General features: G+C 36.8%; 1 protein-coding gene across 1 annotated transcript; it reads left to right on the forward strand.

Annotated features, from left to right (window-relative positions):
- Positions 1-7,910: 7,910 nt before the first annotated feature.
- Positions 7,911-17,207, forward strand: LOC131731661 (serine incorporator 1-like). Its single transcript, XM_059020913.1, has 6 exons — positions 7,911-7,964; positions 8,692-8,853; positions 9,417-9,577; positions 12,632-12,711; positions 15,003-15,140; positions 16,981-17,207. The coding sequence occupies exons 1-6, from the start codon at positions 7,929-7,931 to the stop codon at positions 17,205-17,207; spliced, it is 804 nt and encodes a 267-aa protein (XP_058876896.1). The 5' UTR covers positions 7,911-7,928.
- Positions 17,208-23,610: the final 6,403 nt, after the last annotated feature.

Here is a 23,610-nt window from a genome sequence, read left to right on the forward strand (position 1 = left end):
AACTGCCGCTCTACGTACACAAACTTGTACGAAGGTGATTAATAATATTAGTAGGCTTGTACAGCCACTATTGTGTTTTAAAAAAAAAACTTTTTTTTTTTTTTTTACCGTGGTCTTTCACCTGGGACTACTTTTAAGCTCGGTAAAACTTATGCGAACAAGACAATATATTTGACAAACGCTATGGAAAACGGTTTAAGTCGAATTTCAAGAAGTTTTTACTCGCATAACAAGCTCGCTCGCTAGAGGTGGTTTTATTTTTTGCTCTTATGATAAAAACAAGTTGGCAGACGTGGAGCAAATAAGAAACACAATTATTTTTTACAATTACTGAACCAATGTTTCTACTCATTCATTTCAATTAAAAAAAATACCAAAAAAAAAACAAAACAAAAAACGGTCTATTAAAAAAAAGCTATTTTGTTTAATAAAATCCTGGCAAAAAAAAAGCTATAAAAACACGAGCAAGAAACGTTTAGTACTAATCAATCTCTCTCTCTCTCTCTCTCTCTCTCTCTCTCTCTCTCTCTCTCTCTCTCTCTCTCTCTCTCTCGCTCTGGAAAAAATTAAGACCACTGCAAAATTATCAGTTTCTCTGGTTTTTTCTATTTATAGGTATGTGTTTGGGTAAAATGAACATTTTTGTTTTATTCTATAAACTACTGACAACATTTCTCCCAAATTCCAAATAAAAATATTGTCATTTAGAGCATTTATTTGCAGAAAATGACAACTGGTCAAAATAACAAAAAAGATGCAGTGTTGTCAGACCTCGAATAATGCAAAGAAAATAAGTTCATATTCATTTTTAAACAACACAATACTAATGTTTTAACTGAGGAAGAGTTCAGAAATCAATATTTGGTGGAATAACCCTGATTTTCAAGCACAGCTTTCATGCGTCTTGGCATGCTCTCCACCAGTCTTTCACATTGATGTTGGGTGACTTTATGCCACTCCTGGCGCAAAAATTCAAGCAGCTCGGCTTTGTTTGATGGCTTGTGACCATCCATCTTCCTCTTGATCACATTCCAGAGGTTTTCATGTCCTGCTGGAAAAACCAATCCTCAGAGTTGGGGAACATTGTCAGAGCAGAAGGAAGCAAGTTTTCTTCCAGAACAACCTTGTACTTGGCTTGATTCATGCCAAAGCTGCCCGATTCCAGCCTTGCTGAAGCACCCCCAGATCATCACCGATCCTCCACCACATTTCACAGTGGGTGCGAGACACTGTGGCTTGTAGGCCTCTCCAGGTCTCCGTCTAACCATTAGACGACCAGGTGTTGGGCAAAGCTGAAAATTGGACTCATCTGGGGGTGCTTCAGCAAGGCTGGAATCGGGCAGATTTGTCTTTGTGAAGGACGCATGAATCAAGCCAAGTACAAGGTTGTCCTGGAAGAAAACTTGCTTCCTTCTGCTCTGACAATGTTCTCCAACTCTGAGGATTGGTTTTTCCAGCAGGACAATGCTCCATTCCACACAGCCAGGTCAATCAAGGTGTGGATGGAGGACCACCAGATCAAGACCCTGTCATGGCCAGCCCAATCTCCAGACCTGAACCCCATTGAAAACCTCTGGAATGTGATCAAGAGGAAGATGGATGGTCACAAGCCATCAAACAAAGCCGAGCTGCTTGAATTTTTGCGCCAGGAGTGGCATAAAGTCACCCAACATCAATGTGAAAGACTGGTGGAGAGCATGCCAAGACGCATGAAAGCTGTGCTTGAAAATCAGGGTTTTTCCACCAAATACTGATTTCTGAACTCTTCCTAAGTTAAAACATTAGTATTGTGTTGTTTAAAATGAATATGAACTTATTTTCTTTGCATTATTCGAGGTGTGACAACACTGCATCTTTTTTGTTATTTTGACCAGTTGTCATTTTCTGCAAATAAATGCTCTAAATGACAATATTTTTATTTGGAATTTGGGAGAAATGTTGTCAGTAGTTTATAGAATAAAACAAAAATGTTCATTTTACCCAAACACATACCTATAAATAGTAAAACCAGAGAAACTGATAATTTTGCAGTGGTCTCTTAATTTTTTCCAGAGCTGTATATTAAATGTAAAAGAAATTGACCTTTTTATTTTATGTTAGACTACTGATAAATAAAGTGGTAGAAACTTAATTTCCTGGTGTGTGAGTTGTTTGAATTTGTATTATGTTATTAAACTGTACTTTTGAAATCATGAATTTGTTTTCTACGAACAAGTAGTCTGCTCCCTGACTTCTTTAGGGAATCCTTCTGAATCATAGTATATGTTAATTCAAATCATGTGATCAATACTATCCATATATGGACTGTATCGGGGGTTTCCCCAAATATAAACCAATCAGAAGTATTAGTATTTTTTATTTTTATTTTTATCGTGTCACTGCCAAAAATGTGCTGATTTGCCTGACAATCACACAAGCAAATCTTATTGAATGCGTCACCTTTTGCTAAAGATATTAATTTAAAATAAATTACTCAGTAACCCCCCCACCCCAGCACCACCACTACCACTACCACCTGCAATTTGTAAATGAGAGAACTGTCAGCATTATTTTGTATCATTTCAGATGTACGCAAGAATTTGATTGGCTGATTTGGCGCCACTAGTCTCCTCAAGTCTCTCTATATACTGTATATATACACACACATTATTATTATTTATTTTTTAGCAGACGCCCTTATCTAGGGCACATTACACATTATTTTTACATACAATTACCCATTTATACAGTTGGGTTTTTACTGGAGCAACTAGGTAAAGTACCTTGCTCAAGGGTACAGCAGCAGTTCCCATTGAACCCACACTCTCCGGTCAAGAGTCCAGAGCCCTAAACACTACTCCATGCTGTACAGTATACACACATGTACTTTTTAAATGGCTTTATAATACAACTGTTTTTTTTTTTCTTTCTGCTTATGCAGTTTAGTAGTATGCATCCTAGTAGCCTACACTGTGCTACACACAATGAGAAGACTTCTAACAAAAGATCAGAAATAGAATAAGCAACCTTTAAACTAGTGGGAAAGTATGTGAAAACAATGCTGCACACTTTTACCTTTGTACCTTTACCTTTGTAAGTACCTTTTACGCATGCAACACTTATTTACATAATTTTTGACACAACTGCAGGTTCAGTTTTCCCATACAGGATGTACATTTTATTGTTGGTTTTGTGAACTGCATATGTGGAACAGGGCCAAGGGTCATTTATTTTTATTTTTATTTTTTTTAAGAGCTTAACTCGGTAGAATATAGTCGCTAGACTAGCGAGCGAGTAAAAAAAAATGTATGAAAAATCATCTAGCGAGTATATTTCTTGCAAATAACCTGAAAACGTAGCGACACATGCAAATTAGGCTATGACATCACGAAACGTCACGGGGAATTCTCTTTGACTCGCTAGAATTTGCAGTGGATGGGAAACCATGTTTTCGCCCTTATGTCGCTACTATTTTTGTAGCAATTTTACAGAGAAACTTATAAACTCACTAATATGGATAGTTAATTGACACTATAAATTGTGTTTCTGATAGTTACGCTAGGTGACTGCAGTAAGCTATTCTAATTTTGGGTTGAAATACTTTTCACATATTTGGATTGGGGCATGATCACACACAAGATAAATTACGAGAAAATGTTTCATAAAGATTATGAACAAGCTTTCTGCACCGATTGCTAATGTTTTTTTTTGTTGTTGTTTTTTTTTTGTGTAGGCTGCTATTTCACGCAATTGGGACATCAGCTTGCTGCTTTTTCCCAGGCAGAGATCACACACTACAGCTGCTGCAACTTAACCTGAGGATTCCCTTTGATATTTCTTTTGGTGTCATACGATTAAAGACTGTTTCGTGGCGAGACATTGGATGGGGTAGTTCTTTTAAAAGTGTATTAAGATACTTTTTTGTATACTATACTATACATACTGTAAACGATTTGACCCACTCGGGTTGGTTGCCCCTTTAATAACTGACCCAGCACAACAGAAATGGATTTTTACAGCGCGGTTGCGCTACTTTTAATCAAACACAAAACAAAACAAAATACAAACAAACACCTAACTCTGATTTGGAGTGCTAACTATACAGGTAATTTCCCTGACTAACTTGCAGGACGGCTAAGCCGTTTACCTGGCACCACACCCTAACACAAACCACACAGGTTTAACACAGCACTTACTTCTTGTATGACTGCTGGGAAGCAGAGCACCTATTTCTGCCTCCCTCTACTCAACAGCCTTGAACAGACTGACTGCTCCCCTTAAATACCCTGCACCTGGTCCCAATTTAACAATAGCTACCAGGTGCAGGGGATAATTAATAATAAAACAATTAACAAATTAAATCAACCAAACAAAAAGGTGCATTCTGCACATGTTTCTCTCGCAGGAAGGTTTTAACCCCCTCCGCGCTGTCTCACTCAACCCGCTGCCTTACACATCCACCCCCTTTGTCTTTTCAAGACACAGGCCACTCGACGGCCACCTCCTCCCCTAAAACACAACGACCCACCCTCGAGTCCATAAATGTCCTTTTTCGCCCTCTTCCACGGGCGGACTTGAGGGTGGATCAGTCCACGTCCCGGCCCAGCCAGGTAAGGACCGCGCACCGGCGACGAGGGACCCCAACGGTTCGACAGGGGCGACCGGAGCGTAGGCCGGGGAACTGGAGGATGCAACAGTGGACAGAGGTCTTCCCCTGGGAACCAGCGCAGTGATGTCCGATCACCCAGGGGAAGCGAAGCAGCAAACGGGGAACGAAAGCGACGTCTGGCAGCAGCCCAGCGACGTCTGGGTGCTCGGGGAGAGCGGAGCAGGGAACCAGGGGCAGAGCTGTGGCCAGTGTTGCAGACTCGTGGGCTCTAGGTCCAGCACAGGGAGGTCCAGGAAGGCCGGCAGGGTGTCCAGGAGCAAGGGGCGAGGGACCGGATGCAGGACCGTAGGGGTGGTGGTCGGGGCTGTGGTGGAGGTATGCTTTTCGCCTCCTCCCCTCTGGGCTCCGGAAGCGGCGGCTCCTCCCCTCTGGGCTCCGGAAGCGGCGGCTCCTCATCTCTGGGCTCCGGAAGCGGCGGCTCCTCCCCTTTGGGCTCCGGAAGCGGCGGCTCCTCCCCTCTGGGCTCCGGAAGCGGCGGCTCCTCCCCTCTGGGCTCTGGAAGCGGCGGCTCCTCCCCTCTGGGCTCCGGAAGCTGCGGAGCTGCGTTAGCCTGCTCCCACTCCTGCATCAACTGGTCCAACTCGGTTGGCTCCCGCTCCTGAGTCTTTGGCGGTGCCCACCCCATCTCTCTCGTCCATCTCTCCAACCTCGCAGTCTGCTCTATTTGAGCAGCAGTATTGCGTTTGATCCACGCAATTAACTCCTCAATGCTCTCCATTTCTAGGGTCATAGGGGCACCCCACTTCTGGTACCATATGTAAACGATTTGACCCACTCGGGTTCGTTGCCCCTTTAATAACTGACCCAGCACAACAGAAATGGATTTTTACAGCACGTATAGTAAAAATACGATTATTTATACTACTTCTTCATACTACTTGAATATTCAATGCATTTTTAAACAAACTTGAGATAAAAGACTTTCAAAACGTTCCATGTGCCAATTTGACAAATTATGCGATTTGGTGGTTTTAATGTGGTAGATCTTGCCCTGCCCTGTCCTTGAGGGTGTAAGCTCTCACCGCTAACCCTTGGGTTATGTGGTTCTGATGTGACCCTCATATGCTGCCGTTCCTTCTCCCTCTCGACGGCTTTGGTATACATTATCCACTACATAATGTCGTTGATGGTCGTCTTCGAATTGAAAGGGAACGTTAGGTTACTTACCGTAACCCTGGTTCTCTGAAAGATAAGTAACCTAATGTTACCCTTATAAAAGCATACATAGTTAAAACATAGCAAAGTGTAATAAAGAATCCTCTTAAAAGCAGTCGTGTTCTATTCCTGTTAATATTATTATTTTTTTAAGCAGGTGCTTTTTCAATTGTAACTATTACACCATGATTCCACATTAAACAGACCTAAAATTACTGTAATTCACTAGGCCACATATGCTTTGAACAAGCACAGATCATTGATCAGATTTATGTTTTGCCTTTTTTGCACTCAATAATCCAGTGACCAGTGATAAGTGATAAGTTTGTTAAGATGTGTACATTTGTTTGGTAAAAGTTGTTTACCTTTATATCCTTTTTCTGATCAAATGTAATATTTCTGTATAACTTTAATAGAAAATTAATACTAAAATATTTATTTTCTGTATTTTTTTAAAAAATAATGCTAAGACACAATGGCATGAGCTGTACTGGCATAATGTATTATGCTATAGTACTAATTAATCTGATATTTCAGGCATTCCAAGGAAATCAGGCTGCTTTTAAAAGCATCTTTCCAAGTTAGCCTGCGGATAGCAAAGGAGAGGAAACCCCACACTATAGGAGAGGATCTTATCAAGCCTTGTGTTAAAGACATCTGTAAAAGTTTTTTAGGTGAAGAAGCAGCCAAGAAATTGGATTTGATCCCCCTCTCTAATAACATGGTAGCAAAAAGGATTCAGGACATGTCTTGTTATATTCAGAAAGCTGTTGTAGAGCAAATCTGACACTACAAAAAATTTGCTCTGCAGTTGGATGAATAAACAGATGTATTTGGACTGCCTCAGTTAATGGTGTTTGTTAGATTTGTGAGTGATATTCAAGAATAATTTATTTTTTGTGACCACTTAGAGAAGACCACTAAGGGAGAGGACATTTTCAGGGTTGTGGATTCAAACCTGAAGGACTTGCAGTTGGAATTGTACAGATGGTTCTAAGAGTATGATGGGTTGTAAATCAGGTTTTATTGCACATGTTAGAAAACTTGTACCTGATGTAACAGTGACCCATTGTATTTTGCACAGAGAGGCCCTGGCATTCAAGTCATTGCAATTAAATCTGGGCAGAGTGTTTAATTCAGTTGTAAAAATAATAACTTGATTAAGAGATGTACAACGCAAGCCAGGTTGTTCAGTGCTCTTTGTAAGGAGAAGGGGGCTGCCCATGAACATGTGCCGGTTCTCCAAGACTGCATTCAAGGGTTTATGGCACGCCAAATTTTTTGGCATTCTAGACTGGTACTGGGAGAATATGGCATGTTCCCTATATGTTCCGTCTTTTCTCTAGTTTAGAGAGTGAGACATAATTACAGTATATTTTTAACTATGTAATTCTATTAAGGGTTTATTGACATGTACTGGCAGTGAGCTGCAGGGTACATGGTCCTGAAGCCCAAACAGGACTGGTCACTTGTTTGTTTGTTTGTTTATTGTATTTATTTATCAGGGACACATACAATTAGAACACAAGATGCACTACATTTTCAATTTAGTCAGTAGGCTAATTTCCATTGACAGTCCCCAGGCAGACATTGATGACAACTGTAAAATCTCCATATTACTTCTACTCTAAACTATAGCAATAACCTCCTATTGAACATTTGATTCAAAATGCACACAACATTAAAGTAATAAATTACCTATTAAAAGTGCATAACAATCAGCAGCTTACATAATCAAGTTACATTACAAATTATATAATATAAATATCCAATATACATAAATTAATGATTGCATAATTGATTGTCTCAACCAAGCCTTAAGTTTATTACAAAATATTTTAAAATCCCTTAAGACCTCATATACATATCTATCTATCTATCTATCTATCTATCTATCTATCTATCTATCTATCTATATATATATATATATATATATATATATATATATATATATATATATATACTGGTATATGAGATCCAGGTTAAAGTAGCATCACATGCTTTTCCTTTGCTCATCTTATTGATGAACTGTAAATAGTCCCTTGAGTGGTGTCATTTGCTCAATAGCAGGATTTACAAGCACTTGGTATCATTTGGAACCAAGAAAGTCAGTTCACTGAGCACCATGGCGACTGCACTGTTCTCTTCAATCCCCGAATGGGTAAGACCTTGATTTACATTTATATTGTTATTATATTGTTAATGCATTTTATAAATTCAGTTAATAACATTTCATGAGATTCTCAAGATATGATTGATACGTTTTTACCAAGAAGGATTATTTTCTTTTTTCTTTCTAGAGTTATTGAACATGATTGTTTTTTATTATTTCAAGTGATTCGTCTAATGCTAATTTCCCTAATTTAAAATCATATTGGTATTACAGTTGTATATGATCAATATCATTACTTTATAGTAATTGCTTTACTATTTATCTTAGTTAATTGAAAGTTTCAGTTCAGCTTTTTATATGATACTTGGTTGGTACTATGGAGTCATTGCTAGAGGATTTTGTATTGGAAAATCACCTGTATAAGAATGTATTATTATTATTATTATTATTATTATTATTATTATTATTATTATTATTATTATTATTATTATTATTACTACCTTATTTTTTGTGATATACATTGTATGCTTCCCTTTACATATTATAAAAACAAAAACAACATAATTTATATTTTGTATGGAGATTTTTGTTTACTAAAAAAGCTAAAAGCTTAAACTTCACTTTCTATTCCATTAGCTATGATAATGGTGTGGTTCCAAATGGACAGTTTGCTAATTGAAGTTATTTTATTAAATAGTCTGCCGTAACATTTTTGTATTATTATTATTTTAAATATTTATTTATTTACAAAAAACAGTGTTTTATTTCTTCCCAGATCCCGTCTCTGTTCTGGAGTACTCCCTGCTTGCTTTGCTCTTGTTGTCCGACTGGCAGGAACTCCATTGTTACCAGACTGGTTTACTCAGCTCTCTTGCTGTTTTACATTTTGGTTGCTTTCATTATGCTGGTACCTGGAGTGGAACAACAAATAAGCAAGGTAACTCCCTGGTCAGCCACATGCTGACTGTACACTTTGAACAGGTTTAATACTGACAAAGGAATATGGTTTCCATAGGCTCTTTAAAAGTAGAATTAAATGATATATAAATCTATGGCAGGTAACTAGAACTGACGATAATAAAAACAAAGAAATGAAATACAACTTCAAATATGATAATTTGATTGATAGGACAATCCTTTGTACCACTGACCAAAAGTCATGGTACAACCTTCAATCAGTGGCAGCTACCAATAGTAGTCAAGTCAACAACTACCTGCCTTTACAGTCAGTGCTCTGCTTTACGTTTACCTGCCCAGCTGGCCTCGCCAGTGGGGTTGGTCGTCAAACTGCTTCCCTTCCAACCTCTCAGAGCCCGCTTAATGAAAAAGGTTGTTTGTTAATTGTAAGATTTGTCCTGACTGAAATACAACATATTATTTTAAATAGTTGTACGGTAGATACAAGGCATTTTTTTGTGTGCAATCTTTTCTATACAGTACTACCATACATAAAAAACTGTGATCCCCAAACATGTAATACATCTGTGTATGTTTGTTTAGGTCCAGGGGCTTTGTGAAGGGAATATGAACTGCAGATATTTTACAGGATACAAGGCTATTTATCACATCTTTTTTGGAATGGCAAGTTTTCACCTGCTCTTAGCATTTCTGATGATCAATGTGAAAAACAGTAAGGATCCTAGGGCACTTGTACATAATGGGTAAGTTATTTGTTTTTACTACCTTTACACAGTACTGTCACTAACTTATTTCACTAATTCCTTAGCACAAGACCTTAACCAGAACAAAAGGGCCCAAGCTATATTGCGAGAGCGGTTTCAGACCTGTGTATTTCCTTTTGTGTTCATTACCTCATTTAAACCACAGGGGCCATTTATTGTACAGACTCCTCCTTCATTGTGTCACATATCTATGTATGGCATACAAGAAATAAAAGAAAAAAAAACATTGGACCACCCTTGCTTGTTTGTGGTGCTTGGGTGTGGAGCTCTTATTGCCCATTATTCCCACTCAGATCTCTTGTTTATTAACATCTTGGTATCTCTCCATAGATGATTTTCCCCTCTTCACATGTATGAAGCCACAGCCAACAAATAATGTAAATGTACATTTTATGTGGCTTTCTTCCATTCTTTACTTATCTGAAATAACCTGAAATACACTAACTGTATTACACAGGAGCTAATTGATCAAATCCTTTCCGCTCTGCAGTGAAGTTAGATCTGAAGCCAGCTATACACAACAGCCTGCAAAGCTTTCAGACTGTATAACACGGTGTCTTTGTGATCAAAGCCTCCATGTTTCACTGTACAGGCTTCCATTAAATGGCATGTGGTTTCAGTTGAACATGATTCACACTAGATTAATGGAACTGTCCTTTTACAAATAATCCTGTGCAACAGTCCTTATTGTACTTGCACTGGCACTGAAAATAAACCAAAGCAGTCACAAAGCATAGCAACAGAAAAACTGTGTTTGATCGTGAGGGAGATAATATTCCTGTTGTTGGTAGACTGTTAATCACGACAAACGTACTAGGTTTAAAAAGTAACCAACTACAAAATGGTAGATCTATCACTCTGGTTTGTGTTGTTTTGCTGAGAGGTCATGATGAATACCAACAATGGTAAACACACTATACAGCACAGATTGTGCAAGTGCAAAAATATAGAACAAACATCAAAACAAAACACTGCTCAAAACACAACTAGAAAACAAATGGTGTCCGTTTCTAACTGTGTGCGCCTCTTCCCCTCAAAAGGAAGGTCGAGCTTGCAAGCAGCTTGACTGACCCTCACATTATACGATAACAAGGCCTAGTGTCCCAGATCTAAAAAAAAAATAATTATCTGTTTACCTATTCTGATTTTACAAAAATAATACATTCTGAAGATGCTAGGTTTTACAAAACCTACTAATCCTGGCTGCAGAACAGTCAGTATGTGTCAATTGCTGCATTTTCAAACCAGACGCTCCAATGAAGTATGCCTAACATAGCAACCCTGGCCACTATTCCCTAAATGATCAGGCTGGCACTCACACCTCACACAGAGCATCTGGGTCTTCCTGCATTTTCAACAATAAAAGTTTATTTATGTTCAAAACCAACCCACCCAATTATATTTACTGTATGCGATTATGTAACAAGTTTATTTTAGCAGAAAGTTTTAATGTTTACATCCTGACGCTACCGGAGCACCATCTTCACATTTTTCATATTCTTTTTTAAGTTTGCAATGATGTCCTGGACACCAATGTTCATTCTCTATTGTTCCTCATGGCAGAGATAGCACAGTTAGTGCCAATTCCCTGCAAGCAAGACTCATGTCTGCATTGGAAGGACTACCCTTTAAGGGGTGAGTGCAGGCTGACCCCTGTGATGGAAAGGAGGTGGTACATATAAGGCAATACTTCAGGTCTGTAACTTTAGCACAATATTGAGATCTGGGCTGGTAAGGAACCGAGTCACCTCGCCTTGTCAATACCCTCAGCCACGTTAGAAACACTGGTGCCCTCTGAAACGCCTCAATATCTGATTGTGTGTCTGTAAAATTAGATGTTATGCTCTTTATTTCAGGCTGATTTTGTGGCTTTGTCATAGGATAAAGTTAGATTTATCGGATTTTTTAGGAGGGTTTGTAACAAACTTGTCGTGAAGGTGAAGGTGTCATTTGTATTTTACTTGATGTGTGGCTAAATTGGTAAAACGTTATAGTTAAAATTGAAATTATATTTGGGACATATGGTATAGTAAAATAAATCTAAAAACTCACTGTTAACCATATAGCAAAGCAAAATAGTCTCTGTGTGTGCTGTATGTGCTATATATATATATATATATATATTGAGAACATGCAGTTTTTTAAATCAAAACAGTTTTGTTTTTTTTAACCTGGTATGTCAAATGAGAACACATTTGCATTTTAAACAATTATGAAATATAAGATTAAAGCATACATTGTCTGTGTTAAAATGATTTTTAAGATTTCAAGACTGTGAAGAAGTTACACAATATCTGGAAAACTGGATATTACATTTAAATCTGTATGCATCTAAGTGGCAATTTCTTGCTATTTTCTAAGTGCTCAATTAAGTTATTTTATTCTCATATTATGGATAACAATAAAGATAACACTAGATCTGCACAAAACAGTGCATAAGAGAGCATGTTTTGGCTTGCTAACAGTTTCCATGGTAATTACCTGACAGTAGCTATGCTGGTTGAGTTTAAGTGAAAAAAGTACAGGACTAAGACATTGGCAGCAATTGTAGGATATTATCTCAGGTTGCAAAAATAAATGTGCCGGTGATGTAATTGTTCTCAAAAAAGAGGAACATGTGTTAGATCAATACTCTTTACAACACATTGCTTTTGAGTCATGAAATACAGATATAATATTATAATAGGTATTTTAAAAAAGTACCCTGTATATTGCATGTACTAGCATACTGCATGTATTTTCTGGGTTTACTGAATGTGATTTAAGTATGCGACAGGAATACTTTTCAGCCCAAAAAGTCAAGGGGGTGTTTTAGCTGTGCCTTTTAATTCACAATAGATATACTTGTATGTATGTGTGTGTGTATATATTTAGAATTTAGAATTTTGACTAACATTTACATTTAACCTATGAATTGTACCTAACCTGTAGAATATTAATTACAACATTGATGATGATGATACTTTTACAAAAATGACTAATTATTATTATTATTATTATTATTATTATTATTATTATTATGTTTCATTTTAGCTTCTGGATTTTCAAGGTTTTTGCTGCAGTAATAATAATAGTTTGTAGTTTTTATATCCCTGAAGAATACTTCAGCAAAGGTATGTACAATGTATTAAGAGTACTGTATATCACTATTTAGATTCAGTTTAAAGATTATTTTATGAAAAATATACTGTATTCAATTGATGTAAACGGAAGCAGATCTTAAAACTGCCACAGATAATTAAAATGTGAAAACTTGTATGTATACCATGTAAGAAATCAAACAATCACTGTTATGGATTTGTTAGAATAGAACATATAGCACAATTCTAAAGTTGACAAAAACCACAATACCATGAAAGAACAGTGGCGTTTAGATCTACCAGCATTTAGATCAATGAATTACCCAAATTACTGTTACTGCATATATTTAAACTAGGCAGGTTTGTCTTATCTGTCAATTTTTATTTTTATGAGATCTTAAATGATATGTTTAAAATAATGTAAAAACAGTCTATTGAGATCTTACTGTAGTGACCCTACAACTAATGACAGAAAGGCGAGAATACAAATGTAGCTGATGCATGTTTAAAAATAAAGTTTCCACGACAACTGACCGGTAACCTGCGATGCACTGGTATCAGGCAACATGCCTACTGTGGTACCAGGGATATTATCCATGCAACTCGCTGAACTTTCTGTCGATTACATTAATGGCCGCTTTTAACCTTCATGAAACTCAAAACCTGTCTTCCAGGTTTTGTTGCTTAAATATAAGTATATGAGCTATCTAGTTCCAGTTATATCCTTGCAAGTGCACTGATGAAAAACAACCTTGTCTTCCTGATCAGCTAGTGTTCTCGCGCAGCGGGCCAGGCCTTTAATATTCTGTTCTTCTTTGTAATACAATCTCAATCTAAAACATTACAAGTCATTAATGCTTGAACTTTGTGTTACTTCCTTGAAGGAAACGATACATCCTGTAATTGAATACAACACAGTCAGAGTCACAAGAATCACTTGATAACTTACAGCAGTCAACATCAAAGTGCAATTTAAACAATTCTTATTCAGTATTAGAGACAGTGACGCTGGCTACAATCAGGCACAGTGCTGGCAGGTACCCTTAATCTTCCTTTCATTGCACTGTAGGTGCACTAAACCAGACATGAAGGCACCCTCTGTCATTCAGTCCTGGGCATCTCCCATGTAAGAGACTGCCTAGTGCAGGAGTGGCCAAAGTTAGCCCTTCCACTCCTGGTCTTTGTTCCAACCCTGTTCTATTTGTTTAATTGAATGAATTAAACCTCCATCCAGACACTGAAGTAGGTAATTATATCATTGTATCTGTTAAACCTGGAGTGGACTGGCCTTCCAGGACCATGATTGGCCACCCTGGCCTAGTGTGTTGAATTATATAATGTCTGTTGATGGCAAGGGCGACTCAGTAAGCTTTTAGCTGGAAAAATTGGGTCATGCACAATACATACGTGTGCTGTTAAACAACCCATCATCATATTTTATATTTTCCTAATTTACCTTTCCCAGCTAAAAGTAGATTCAAATGTGCCCTACGTTGAGACCATTCAACTCATTTCACATGCAACTCAAGACACATTAAAACCAGGCCTTCAGGTAAAAGCAAAGCAAGGCTAGTGATAACCCACCCCCGGATGCAATATTTTATCTCAATCTATTGCTTTTCAACCTGTGCATGATTATTTATACTAGAAAACGAGAAATGCAGTTTTGAAAATGAAAGGAATCACATTAGTAGGCCCAAGACTAGCCTATTACGTTTTTGTGCCACCTAGTGGAATAGATACATATGGGCAATGAAGTCTTTGCTGCCACATTTGCTTTGAAATAAATGCTCTGCTTTTTTTTTAAGCAATAAAACAACAATATCAATATTTTAAACAGTGCGCACACATACATATGGCCCTCATAATTTTGACTGCATTGAATTTTAGGTTGAAATGTATATAGCAGTTAAACAGATTAAAAGATCTGTGAAATTCGAGGCAGTGATCGTGTTCACCATGTAGAGTGTGACAGAAAGACAGAGATGTTCAGTGCATGCAGGTCTACATGCTATAACAAGCACTTACCTCAGTGTTGGACCAGCTTCTTATTTAAATTGTTCACACAGCCTACCACACCTGACTATGCTTTCTGTATATACACACCAATATAATTAACAAAATGTGTAAAAAATAATTGATTAAACTGATTAACCTCAACTGGATACAATAACAAAGTGGCAAGTAACACCTCACCTTGCCACACCCCTGCCCTACTCGCAAGAAAAAGGCACTGTGAATAAGAAACCACCTGCTTTAAGCATCCACAAATGTTATTTCAGTTTTCACTGATAAGATGTACATTTAACTCTGTTCTTTTCCAGCTTTATTTGTAGTTGGCTCAGCTGGTGCCTTTTGCTTCACACTCATTCAGCTAGTAGTTCTAATAGACGTGGGGTTCTCTTGGAATGCAATATGGAGGAAGAAAAACGTGGAGGGAGGCACACAGTGCTGGCAAGCTGGTATGTGACATAGTAGAATAACTTTAAGGTGGAAAAAAACTGAACTGAGCTACTCACTTTTTACAGATACCGGTAAATAAATAAATTCATATATGTTTCTTCAATTGATTTGCTATTCGCAGTATAGGTCTAACAATTTTCATTTTGAATCCTGGCAAACTGCAGCAGTAGTTTGATTTTAAAAATATAATACTTGGTACCATACTATAGATATTTTAATGGAAAACTGAAACTCAAAACCTAATACAGTATGGCTGCTACTTATTGGTCATGTGAGTTTTTGGTTTTAGTTATTAACTTCAAATTTGGTACACAGCTATATTCTGTGATCTTCTCAGTTAAGTGTGCTTACCAGTAGTCGTACAGTATTAATATCTTTAAAGTGTTTATTTAATTATCAAAATAAACATGTGGAAATTATTAATTAAGCCTGGAAAAAATGGTTAGAATTTCACATAATATATGTGTGTGTGTAAATTCCCCTATATTGTCTCTAACTTACGTTCAGCTAAACTCTTGCTGGGGACTGTCCTGACTTTGATTTCCTCTTTCCAGAATTCCCTGTGATTCAACTTTCAAACACTACACTATAATATAATACACTAAACACACTTAGAAAATAAAATAATGATACATGTGTTGTGTTTTAAATATAAATACACCCCTAATTAACATACTTGTGATATATTACAACGTCCCCCCTCTCCCACTACCCAGCAGCTGATTTTCTCTGGGGGAGGCTCCCTGCTGAAGACAACCTGTCATTCATAAACTATAAATGTCTTCATTCTGTTGTTCATTCATTTATTTTATTCATCCGTCCATTCAGTGATTGAATGGTTGGGGCCAAACGGGTGTATTTAGTGTAAATATTATGATAGCATTTAATATGCAATTCATATTTCATTCAGTTTGGTTTTCTTTTAGTACAGTAAAACTAAAAAGAACATGTCTAATATACTAGACTAAAGCATTAATAAGTTGAAGTCAGCATTTCTGAAGTACAGTTCAATGATCCATCATTTTAAAAGTCATCCATTTCAGATAACTTTCTAACATTTTTGCATGAACAAGATACAGATGTTATACAAGTGTTTGAGAATGTTAATTCATTTTCAGTAGAATTTCAGTGGAAACTGTTTACATTGTAGAAAGGAGAATTGTCTTTGCCTTGTTTTTTTTGTTTTTTTTCTATTCCCACTTGTTGCCAGATGATGTCAGTATAAGCTCATGAACGGGAGTACATTCTAGAAAACCTGTGGCAGTCTCCAGTGTGTCATGATTTTTACTGTGGTGTACTGTATGAGAAATGTGATGCTGTGAAATACTTATTTGGTGTTTTGAAACATAGGAAATTACATTTTAAGTAGACGACATCAATAACTACACTGTAAATGTGTAGGAATTAAACCCGTCTCATGCAACAGATTGTAAACACATTTTATTACAGTATTTGTATACTCTGATATTTTTTGTAACGCTTGTTTTTTTGGTGTGCTTTAAAATAGTATAATCCATTGTAGAATGTGTTTGTAATCTGTTTCATAATACGTATGTTCTTCTTAAACATTTGTTTTACAGTGCCTGATTAGGATATAATTATAGATACTGTACCTTGTGCAGTATAAGCAGTGACATTCATGACATTCCAGAACTTGATTGATACCTTTTTCCTTATCACCTGGAAAGGCGTAGGAAATCATTATCTGCTTTCTGTAAGTAGTCAGAACCAGGTAGAATTTGTTAGTTATTTGGCACATTTTATGCCAAATAAAATGTAAAAAATAAAAAAAACAGCTACCAGTACTCCTAATGATGATTTATCTCTCTTATTTTACAGCTGTGGTCTCTGTAACCTGCTTTAATTACATGGTGTCTTTAGCCACTGTAATTCTGTGCTACATTTTCTACATTTCACCTGGCAGCTGCATTCAGCATATATTCTTCCTTGTCTGCAATACCGGTGTTTGTATTTTGGCCTCTTTAATATCACTGCATCCAAAGGTTCAGGCAAGTCTCCTTGATACATATTGCACAAGGTCTCCTGTTTATTTGATAAAAATCTGAATAAATTTAAGGAAACTTTAGTCCAGTAAACAAACTGGTCACCTTTCTTTTTTATTCAGATTTTACGATTATGTTTAAGTTTTATGGGTTATGCATTTGATATGCATTTGAAAAGGTGAAATAAACAGTAACTGCCCCAATATATATTGATAAACAAATGTATGTACAGTATGTTCTTTAATAATGAGAATTGACAGTAACAAAAATGATATGTTATTTACTTAAAACCTGAAATTATGGCAAGAGTGAAACACATTTCCTGTACATTTTTTGAGCATTTATATAACAGTTTAGTGAAAAAATGAGAATTTCCTGTACACATTTACTTGAACTAGCTTTTTTTTTTCCTTTCCCTCGATCAGAAATTGCAGCATGGGTCTAGCCTTCTCCAGTCCTCTCTTATCACACTGTATATTGTGAACCTCACCTGGTCTGCAATGTCAAATATGCCTGGTAATAATGAATATGCATGTGCAGCACTTACTCATTTTTTACAGATACAGTACTAAGGTGAAAATATTGACGTTAACATTGCTGTTGGGGGAAACTGTAGTTTTACCTTGTTCCTTTTTCCTTGAATATATATATATACTCCTTACTGTTTCTCAGCCTGCCAGGGCTTTCGGCGATTGTTTAAAAATATGTACAATACTGTCTTGAACAGTGTTCTTTCTGCCGTTAGCATCACAAATCTTGGGGATTTGGAGAACTTGGAGATTTGGGGAGGGGAAGCATGTAAGCAAGGGATATCCTAGTGAAGTAGTTTGAAATATACACATACCGAGTATCAAAAGAAACGTATCATTATTATAACACATTTATTTTCGAAAGAAAATAAGGTATATAAATGATGGACATTGATTAAATGTTTTTGGTTTCTTTTTAATCACTCAATCATTCATCCTTGACCATGACACGCTTGAGTGACTATGACTGAAACATATGCACTTAATCACCTAATTAATGAGACACTTGGTTGGACACTGGATATGGAGTGATTTCAGCTGTTGAATTGCAAGCTTGAATAAAAGCAATAAAGAAAATCATAGAAAAAATGCTACATCTGTCAAGAGAGCAGCGCCTTTGTGCAATTGGGATGTTGGAGGCTGGACTAGGGCAGCATACTGTGGCTCGCCGTCTTGGATGCTCACAGCCAGCAGTTTCAAACCTGGCAAGACGGTATAACCACACTCTGTCAATGACAGGCCACGAAATGAGAGACCAAGAGTCATAACACCTGCCCAAGATCGACAGATCATTGTGTAGCATCTTCAATGATGTCAATTGTTAATCAGCACAGAGTTTTTGTCTTTTTTCGATCACATCTAGTGAATTTTATCCAAATATAAGTGGTACGTTCTTTTGATGCTCAGTGTATATATCAGGGCTTGAATTTCAGTGCGGGATCGCTGGAATCGCACATTTTCCAAGTTGCTCCTGCATATCTGCAACTTTCAGTGTGGGAAAATCCAGCAGAGATATTTGAAGACACCAAGCTACTGTATTTTCAACCAATTTAGAATGCCTGAAACGTTACAACAATCTATAAGGATCTGAGTATTTCTGGTTAAAATAAATAAATAAATGTAGTGCTGGATATTTTAAGTGCCGCGAGAATGTATTCTCTCATACGTGACTCTCATCCACTATCTTTAAGCATTATATAAACTCAGTACACTGCAGTAAGTAAACAGTTTTGAAAAAAAAAGACGATATTAAGTCTATTTAGGTGTTTGTTTTGCTAGCGGTGACTCTTAAAACTCAACCCCATTCATTTTGGGGCGTCAGCGCGCCGAAGGTTACGCACATATTACTCAGGCACCATAAAAGCAACCTACCTGGTTTGTTTAAAAGTACAGACTCTGGGTTTTCCAAAGACGTATTCAGTGTGTGTATGTGGTACTCCTAGCCAGAACTACGATCGCCTTAAGTTAAGCCTCTCATCATGTTCACAGCACAGGTTTCATTTTGAGTCTATAGCTCCGTCATTGTAGCAGCTAGACTGAAAGGGGCGGTATCTGTAGAAAATTTAGAAGCTCAGCTTCCCCCCATGTTCATTTCATATTGATGTTCAATGGTGCATTTTTTTTTTACAATATATATAGCAGTGACCAAACATTATTTTTTTGGAAAAGTGTTTTTTTTTTTGTTGTTGTTTTTTAACATATATTCTCATCTCTACCACATATAGTATGTCTGATCCTGTTGCAACTTACATGATATGAAAAGACATTTTGTGACATTTTGCATGCAGCACAAACTATCCAGTAGTTAAACATACATAAATGAAAACAGTGAATAACAGGCGGAAATAGGGCTGAGTGTAAAGAGTTAAAAAAAAGAAATGGAGCGCTGGTTAAAAAGAAAAGCACCTTTTTCTTCTGCTGCAGCAAAAACTTCACGTCAGGCAATGGCAAAAGCAATGGAGAGTGCTCTGTCTCACAGTGATGAACAGCTGTTAGGTCTCCTGAAAGCAGCTTATTTTAAAGCAACACCAGTGTGAATGATGATGCAGTAAAACATATATAGTTTTTTTTATATGCTAACTAAACTAACATTTTTGAATCCCCCCCCACCATGGCTGCAGCATTGGGGGGAAATCCCCCTAGCACACAAAATGAAATTCAAGCCCTGTAATTATATGTATATATATATATATATAATTCCATGTAGTTAGTTTTATCAAGAGTATCCTTTATTTTTTTTATTTGATCCAAAATCATCTAATTATGAAAGTAGTTGAAATTCTGTAGAATGACCTCTGCAACCAATTTTCATGTTTTTTTTTTTTTAATCTGCTTTGTTTAAGACACAAATTGCTACTTCAGTGCTGTTAGTTCTGATGAACAAGCCGTGGAATTGGATGTATTGCCCGAGAACATGACTGTTTCCACACCAGGCCCTCCAGAGGTGGGAGGGAGATCAACTGCCCAGAGCATTGCGGGACTACCAGTCTTTATTCTGTGTCTTTTGTATATAAGGTACAGTACACTTCACTGACATTGTATGCCCTGTATTTCAGGTAGTTCAGGTATCACCTTACAGATTCATTATTTGCAAGTGGTAAGTGGTTTGTACCTGGTTGTTTATGTGTATCTGGAGGTGTATCCCATAAAGTTTAATTGAGGACCAAAGTGTTGTATCACAAGATTTAAATAAGGCTTGTCTGTGGAGACTCCATGGGGCCCATTCAATTGATCTAAATACTGCTGCTGTTTCCCATGTACAAGTTTACAGAGGTAATGTTTTTCTATGATTGCAGTTTTTCTATGATTTTCCCATGCTTGTACTATGCATTTACCATAGTTTACCATGGGTTGCCTTTTTATTGCTTTAATTGTGCTTTACTACACTTTTGTATGCTTTAATATACACATGATGATGACGGCTGCAAAGAATTGCTGTGTTATATTGCGTTGCACATTATCAGATGTTCTGTACTCTTCACCACCTTTTAGGTTCATTCTACTTATGCTTAATATTGTAATGGGATTCTCCATAAATATGATCTGCTGGAAATGCTGTGATGTGCTTACAACACCTGCAAACATTAAAGTGCAACATCTAAAATAAGCAAGATAGACATTTTAATATATTATATATTGCTAATATATTCAAGGACATTATTATGGGGAGTAAACATGACAGCCCTTGAAGCCCCCCTCCCCCTTTAACAATCAGTGTAATTCAGAATTTCAAGGGCTCCCCCAAACACAGAACCACACAGTGCTTAGCCCCAGGGAATACTAGAAATGACTATTCAGTAATGAATGCAAAATAAGATAATCAAAAGTGCTATCTAATCACAACAGCAAGTGTATAGTGATCTCACGAGTGTGACTGTCTTGCTTAACCTAATGGCTTGGTAAAAATGAATGCAGTATTTCTATGGATAAATTAATGCAATAAAACAACGTCAAATATTGTTTCATTAAACAGACAAAAAATAAAATGATCATGTACAGCGTTTACATTGATGAAGAATGTATTATTTGTTATTTTATTTGTTAGCGTTATATAGCCTACCTAAAGGCTCGCTATTTATTAAGTTATACTGTTATTGCGGCTTTGGACACAAATGACATTAAATGATAACAAATGTTTCAACAGTCTTCTACAGTGTTACAAGATGACAAATGTAGAAACATTCGCTATCACACCCAGAGTCTGCTTCTCTGCGCTCATTCCTTGCAATAAACATATCCAGAAGAACATTACACGTTGTTTTATTAAACCCATGTCTTTACGAAGCAGTAACTTCAGGAGAAGCTGTTTGGCTGACTCATTTCAGTGCAGTGTTTTAATGAAAATATCAGCAATATTTTATATTTTGTAAACTTCAAAGCTCATACATAACTCATTAAGAGACCAGTACAAAATCAAATGGTTACACTGGGGACTACAATACAATAGATACATGGACATAATTTTTTACATCAGGGCTGACTGAATGCAATTGTTTTCTTTCACTGTGCAAGCCTAATAAAATAAAACATGAATGGGGTGATCTGGACATAATTGGCAACATTGTAGACACAACAAAATTAGCTTTATAATTAGTTTACTTTTAAATTTAGTCTACTTGTTTGACTATTTGCAACCTAAATAAAGCAATTCACCATTAGTAAATTGCTGACAAAGAACAGCATGGTATTGTTTGTTTGCAAATAATTAATAGAGTTAATGCACTAAAACCCAATGCTGGCAATTGATTTAAATTGTAGAATTTAAACAGTCTCTGGTAAGGAAAAGGTGATACGATTACCTATCATTACAATGGTGAAGGGATTCAGTTCAGAATAAATGACGGATACAGAGGGATATACAGTAGTGACAGCGTGAATTGAGTTAGTAGTAGGGGTAGCCTATTGGAACAACTTTAGCCCATCACATTACTAAAGCTTTCTTTGTGCTATGAATGGAAATATTTAACAAGCAATTAAATTTAACCAAGAAGAGATGACAAATAGAATGCTTCAGTTACATGACCAAGACAATGACACAGTAATAATCCTTTTCATACGGCTAAATATTTCTGCTAGATGTGCAGATGAAGATCCAAAGATAACTTTGTTTGATTAATAAATGCAATTTTTCTGAAGGAAATGAAATGCTACCACACCTGTCTGAAATTTCCCCTGATAATACAGCTGAATGAGTTTTATTCTTCTTTGTGAAAATTAATAAAATAAAATAAAAAAAATATGCCAGTTTTTAACTCAGTTACGACCCTTGAGGCCCAATCAAGTCCGGAAACATTTTTGATTACCGGTATTCTATTGTTTTATATTTCATTTTACTGCCAAGTTAGAATAGTATAGCAACTGGGACCCTGTGAGAAACTTTCTGGAAAAAAACATTGTCAGTTCTTTAGATGCCACTACTGTAATTATGTTGTGATACAATACAGACCTAAAACCACATGCAAAACCCCATATCCAAACCACAGTCACATGCATATTTGCATGTGTGTTTGGCGTGTTTTTAAAAAATCATACATTCAGTTCTAAAATTAAATGAATTGAGATGTTATGGAACTATCATAAAGCAAAACTTTTGACTGGAGTGCACGCATAGCTCAGGCTCTGTCCAGGCATCTCTCTTTTGTCCTTTTAACTTGAATCTGTAAAACAGTCAACCAGCTATTGAACTAGTAGTTTAACTAGAAGTATGTCAGCAATCAGGGGGAACCCGGGAAAAGTGGACGGGAGCTCTCCTTTGAAGAAAACACTTAAAGAATCACTGATCCAATGGCGCTGGAGCCTTTCTAAAAGGGGGGTTGGGGGGTTTCATACCAACCAACACCCCTCACCCTCACGTTACCTAGAAAATGCAGGAAGACAGGCACTTCACAGAAGTACAACTAAGCAAGATTTTTTGGAGTTATTTAAAGTCAGAAAAATGAACTTAAACACATCTAAGCACAGTTTTTATATGTATTTAAAGTCTTTATTTAAAACAAAAATACATAACTGAAACAAAAAAAAAAATGTTCATAGGGACTATTTTATGTTGTGGAAGGTTATACATCAAAATGTTAATAAATCTTTAGAAACTATACAGATTTCTCCTTTTGTTTTTATAAAACGTTTATAAATCAATTTTATAAAAGCAATAAGGCACTTGAGGGCATGGGTTGTGCTGGATATTGTCACTTCTTGGTTGGTTGGTTGCGACGCACCAAGAAGTGACAATATCCAGCACAACCCATGCCCTCACGTGCCTTATTGCTTAAATGTTTACCTACCTTTGTGTGGGGCAAAGCGCAGAGGGATAATTCCTTAAAGCGACAGTAGCCTAATGTACGTACAATAGGTTGACAATAGTGTGCTGCAAGTGAGCATCCAAATTCAAGACCAAGGGAAGCAATATGTGCGGCCCTTTGAGGCGCATAGGTTGCATG

The sequence above is a fragment of the Acipenser ruthenus genome, chromosome 3, assembly GCF_902713425.1.
Source record: "Acipenser ruthenus chromosome 3, fAciRut3.2 maternal haplotype, whole genome shotgun sequence".
Lineage (NCBI taxonomy): Eukaryota > Metazoa > Chordata > Actinopteri > Acipenseriformes > Acipenseridae > Acipenser > Acipenser ruthenus.

Excerpts from the sequence above, each read along its gene's own strand:
- LOC131731661 (XM_059020913.1), top strand. The coding sequence starts at position 7,929 with ATGGCGACTGCACTGTTCTCTTCAATCCCCGAATGG. Across the intron at positions 7,965-8,691 it reads TCTCTTCAATCCCCGAATGG|ATCCCGTCTCTGTTCTGGAG; the intron begins GTAAGACCTTGA and ends ATTTCTTCCCAG. Across the intron at positions 9,578-12,631 it reads AGGGCACTTGTACATAATGG|CTTCTGGATTTTCAAGGTTT; the intron begins GTAAGTTATTTG and ends GTTTCATTTTAG.